The sequence below is a fragment of the Gossypium arboreum genome, chromosome 4 (assembly GCF_025698485.1).
Source record: "Gossypium arboreum isolate Shixiya-1 chromosome 4, ASM2569848v2, whole genome shotgun sequence".
Classification (NCBI taxonomy): Eukaryota; Viridiplantae; Streptophyta; class Magnoliopsida; order Malvales; family Malvaceae; genus Gossypium; species Gossypium arboreum.
This window is the reverse complement of record NC_069073.1, coordinates 8,722,940-8,728,621: the sequence shown is the minus strand read 5'-3', so window position 1 is coordinate 8,728,621 and position 5,682 is coordinate 8,722,940. Positions and strand designations below refer to the sequence as shown.

General features: G+C 36.9%; 1 protein-coding gene across 1 annotated transcript; it reads right to left on the bottom strand.

The window, feature by feature from the left end:
• Positions 1–2,089: 2,089 nt before the first annotated feature.
• LOC108458496 (cyclic nucleotide-gated ion channel 2-like) lies at positions 2,090–5,682 on the bottom strand. Its single transcript, XM_017757914.2, has 7 exons — positions 4,883–5,682; positions 4,581–4,796; positions 3,989–4,251; positions 3,572–3,683; positions 3,252–3,488; positions 3,001–3,087; positions 2,090–2,833 (listed from the first exon to the last, which is right to left on the bottom strand). The coding sequence occupies exons 1-7, from the start codon at positions 5,558–5,560 to the stop codon at positions 2,339–2,341; spliced, it is 2,088 nt and encodes a 695-aa protein (XP_017613403.1). The 5' UTR covers positions 5,561–5,682; the 3' UTR covers positions 2,090–2,338.

The following is a 5,682-nucleotide window of genomic DNA, read 5'->3' as shown; positions in this document are numbered from 1 at the left end:
TTTGATTTAGGCTTAGACGAGAAAAATAAGTTTGGAAAAAGTAGTAATGCCCCTGGCAATATTTTTAGAATGGTGTTGCAGTTATTGGGTTCAAACGTACAATTAAAATATATATATATATATAAATAAAAAATATGGCTCAACTAGTTAATAGCGAGTTTAATTGGCTTAATATGCGTCAAACGATCTTTAATCCGACCGGTTGACAAATCTAATTTAAATATTATTGACTTTTAGGTTATAATTAATAGATTAAGAGCACTACAACAAAAATGACCTTAAGCAACGTTCGAAAATTGTTGCTTAAACAACAAATTTCATTGCATTAGAGCTTATGCAACAGTTTTGTGATCGTTGTGTATGTGGTCGTTGCCTAAACTTAAAAGCAACGCTTATTTCATTTTAAACAACGATTTATTTTAATGTCGCTATTGATATTTTGGATAAAGATATTTATTGTTAAGCGTAACATTCATTTGAAAACAAAATGCAACACTTTTTACAGTTACTGCAACACTATGTGTTGCCTAAAATCAAAAGCAACGCTTTTACTTTTTAGATAATGATTGATTCTAATGTTGCTATTGATGTTTTATGCAACGTTTATTCGAAAGAAAATGCAACAGTTTTTTTTACAATTATAACAATGATATGCGAACGTTGCCTAAAGGCTATTTACCTCCATAAAATCACATAAATGATGCACTTCATTTAAATATTGCCCCTTTTAAAAATAATTAAAATCATTATGCAAGTCAAGATGAAAAGAAATGAAATATTACAATCGCAATTCATTTTTAAAATTCTAATCTAAATAAAATAATACTTGAAAAGGGTTATGCGCAGTTGAAGATGATGGAGCATGTCCACCCGATATTCCATCTGGGGAACTACCGGTATCACTAGCAGATCCAGCACTCAACAAAAAATATCAAGCATACCTGATGGGATAACCAAGGCAGGATTGGATTGTTGCAAAGCCGCTAATGTTGATTGTAGTCCATGTGTTATCTCTGACTTGTGTTGGTTTAGTATTTTTTTTGCAAGTCTTCTTCCGCTTTTCTTATCTTTGTGTTCACTTGCTCTTGTTGAACTTTGTGAGCACTCTTGGTAGCAAGTTTTTTCAATCCTTTTTTAGTGACACCTCTGTCATATAATCGAACCCGTCCCCCACGTTCATTTCATTAAATTCCTTATTAGCTAAGTTATTTTCTCCTTTTGTATTTGTATTTCCTTAAGCTTAACCTTAATAACAAGCTTGATCTTAAGAAAGAAAATGAAAAATCTTGTCGAAATTAAATAGACGGTGAAACAATTTCTTAAAAAAAATCTTGCAAGAAGATCCAAGACTAAAAAGGAATCGAATAAATACAACTTTTGTTGTGATAAGTCTATATTACACCTCGATCTTCGATCTAACAGTCATGGTAATCTAATTGTAAAGGATTTGGTGATTATTGATATTAACCATAGAAAGGAAGCGACATAAGCTTCCTTTGAATCCCACTTACCCTTCGGTGTGGTGAGTTTTATAGGAGGTTTTCTCTCCAACCTCATCACATCTCTGGCGAGAATGCCTTTGGCATGCTGCTATAAACAGAGGAAACTCACCTCTTTAGAGTTGAAATTTTCACAGAGGTCTTACGGGTACGCTTTATAATTTGGGGCATCAGTGAAGAGAGTAATTTCCTTTTTACCCCCTCAACTTTTATTTTAAATTTGTTAAATTTATTATATTATTTTTAATATAAATTTACTTTAATTATTATTTAAAATAATATATTTCATTAATCAATAATAATATAATTTTAATTATTTTTATGCAAATCTAATTTTAATAATTTATAATTATTATTTAATATATATAACACTTTGTCATTTGTAATTTTTATTACAATTATACACATTTTATTCTAATGTCATTTTTACTCTCTTTTTCACTTTTTTTTACAGCCACTATTAAATTAAATCGAAACATATATTTCTCATTGCTACAATAATCAATTTCACCACCAATGTTATTTTTAATTTTACCCAAATTAATATTTTACGTTATCATTTAATAGATAAAATTTAATGTAGTGGCTAATTTTCAATTTCGAAGTATATAAAAGATAATTTACCTTTTTCTCCCATAAATGGATTGAAATGCAATCCACCATACAGGAGCTTCCCTGTTACTTTTGGGATCTTCATTATCCAGTTTATTCCATATTTCGTGTAAAAACATAACATTAGTGGAGTACTATGTCCTATGATTTCCACGTTGGAAGAACCAAGAGTTTTATTTGATCAAAGTACAAAATTTACTAAGCAACGGCTGCTTTCTTTTTCTTTTTTATTCTTGATGATCATGTAATTTGATTGACATGAACATTGAAGCATATTGTAGCAACTGGTGGTCTCTGCTGCTTCCCTGCTCTGTCCTGGAAATAATCAGATTCTGACCTTTAACCCTCGTTCGGTAACGCCGCCAGGCGAGTTGTATGTTCACAGCGGCCCATGTTTGCCAATTTGATGAATAATATCTTGCTGTTCTCTTAAGCCTCTCGCTAGCGAATTTGTACTTGAAATGATATGTGATGTATCGGAGATGGTCCGAATCAAGACCAAACGCTTCAACCGATTCGACGCTAACGAATGTAGCAGATGAGGCCGGAAGACGGTCGATAAATGATTGGCGAAGACACCATGAGAGCAGCTCATCACCTATAAAGCCTCCTGCTTCGATTATACTCGTCGCAACCATGCCTTTGCTGAAGCTTTGAGTACGTTTAATGCGTCCATGAACTATAAACACCATTCTTTGCACCGGATCTCCTTCTCTAAATATCTGTTTCATGAGGAAATCAACATGTTTAACAAACCTTGCATCGTTGGGGCACGAGTGTCAGATTCGAGTGCGTGTCCGACATTGGTATGTCGAAGGATCATATCTCTATACTCACATATGATTGAAAATAAAGAGTCCAAGTAAAAAAGAATTTCGCAAACTTATACCTTTTCATCTTTAGAGTAGACAAGAGGTTTAACTCGGTCACAAATGTTATCCAAAATAAGATCATCCAAGTTGTGGAACAAAGGAACCTGACAGAAAGAAGTTGCAATTCAATTGAATTCGGGGACTCGTAAGATATAAACATATGCTCATTCTGCTCCAAATTTTCTTTGTATATTTGATGGATTCAATTAAGGGTCATGTATTTCTTCTTTTGTTAAAGTTGAGGGTCAATATCTCTAGTGTTCTGTACCTTTTTGATGAGGTCAAGGCAAAGATAACGCTTAATGTCCCGCCGAAGGCCTTCAGGCAAATCTTTGATCAATTCCATTTCATCTTCTCCTCCCAAAGTGGCCCATTTCTGGTGTTCAAAACGGCGAACTCTTTGTCTCAAACATGACGGTAACTGCCGACGCTTCATCCACCATTCCATGTCTCGACATCTCAGCTGCATTTGTCTCTTCTTCGCCATGACAGCATGCAAGAAAACCTTGATCATAAAAATAACCCATTGTCACTTAAGTTATGTTCCCATAGAAAATAGGGTAAATGAGAGAGATTTGAGTCACCTACCTGGATGTTCCCTATGAGTAAAGTGAAGAGCAGCAATCCAGCTAGCACTAAGCATATACTGAATATCACTTCTAACCAGTTACTCGTTGGCTCTAGAATATTTCCGAAGGTGCTGCGAATTGAAACATTGTGTGTGAGAAAATACCAATGAATGGTTATTAATCTTGTGAGTGGAACTTCCAAGATTGAGACTTAAAGCCAAAGATGGAATGGTTATTCAGGCTTTTAGGACACCCTGCCCCAAGATTTTTCTCCAATTGAAATGTGATGTTTAAGCACACTGATATAGAACTAGAAGTTACAATTTTGTGACTGACTTTGAACCTATCTGATACAAATTTGAAACTTCTGTTACTTGGACCCAGATATAAGTATCAGATGTGGGTATATGTCTCGCACGATGAAACCTAGGTTTACCTGAGAGTCATTAAGCCCCAAAATATGGGATAAAGGATCTTAACAGCAACAGAATTGCTAGAAACAACAGGAAGAGCCCACTCATAAATCCCATAATTGAATGGTCCTTCAACGTCTAAGCACAAAGGTTTTCCATTAACTTTTGTTGAGCCACCGCCACAAGACAAAGACAGTTTTCCGCACTGCTCGTTTCTCGCACATTGTTGCCTGAGACACGAGGTTATGCGCTGCATAGTGAGCACATACCAACACCCTCCCGCAACCTGCATTGTGCCAAAAATCAAACCAAACCTTTGTAAAAGTTTTGTGGGGAAGAGATGGTAGCATATTGGATATCAATATTCTTTTTAATATTTTAATATGAATCTATATGATTTCTTGAAATTTTAATTCTATTTATTATTTGTAATAAATTTGAATAATATAATCTAAATCCAAATATTAGAATGTTTTATAAAGAATAGTGAAGCGAATTTAGAAAATAGATGCTTAAAAATTAATATTAACGTAATTTAAATATTATCAAAATCCATAATAATCAATCTTCCATCAGCTAACAAAAAGAAAATCAAGTTTATAGGGAAGACTTTACATGAGAAGCTATGAAGTAGGCAATGAGATTAAGGCCAAAACCCCACCAAATGGTGCCAAAGACATAACCAGTGACCTTCTTCATCCTTCTCATCAAGCAAATGGTGTGGTGAACTTTTGGGAGGAATTGGAACAAGAAACTCAAGAACAGTATATTCATTATATGCCTGATGTGCTCTTCCCTCATTAGTTTTGGTAAAACTAACCAGAACACTGCCTGCAAAACAACACAAGAATTAGGATGTTACGGTCCCATCGTGATGTTACAGTTGTTAATGTGCCATCACCTAAGATTAAACATACCTGAGGAACTGGGAGAATCACGAAGGCATCAAACCAGAAACCTTTAACCGAACGAACATAATGAGAAGCAATGACACGAGAGTCCCACACCAGTTTCCCGCAACCGACGACGAGGGACTCCCTCGACACGTACGCCAACCTGAACTGAAGCCATATATGGAACAAATGCACAGCGTCGACACAAGTCCGAAGGACGGTAACAGTCACGGCAAGCCCACTATCCATGTACAAACAAGGCCATCCACCTCTGCCTATAGATACAGCATAAAAGAAGAGAGGATCAATGGCTAAGGCCATTGCACGAGCCAGCAGGATTGAACGGTTCCATTTCTGTACCCGCTTGCTCCTCGGGTCAAGCACTCCTCGTCGTCCGCCGAACGGACCGGAAGGCTGCCGAGTGGCTGCTAGAGTCGAGTTCTTCTCCAGGCAAGCTCGGGCGTGAATGGGAACGAGGGAAGAGCCGGCGTAGGCTTCCCATTCCGGAGGGTGTGCTTGGTCGCAGCTGGTGGAGTGGAAAACTGGGAGTCCCACTTGAGTGCAAGCGTAGCATTCAATGGGGTTGGGAATCAGGTTGTCTTCGTTGATGTCGCCGCTGCCATTATCAGAGCTCTCGGCCGGAGATATTTGAAGGTGACTACGTGCAGTCCACCAGCTGGAGAAATTGGAGAGAGAAGGCATGGTGGGTTGGTGGAACCATGGGAGAGAAAGGAAAGAAAAGGAAGTATGATAAAAGAAAACAAGGAGAGAGGGAAAGGAATAGGAGAGGAAGGCAAGGAAGATGGAGTTATTTGGAGGGACAG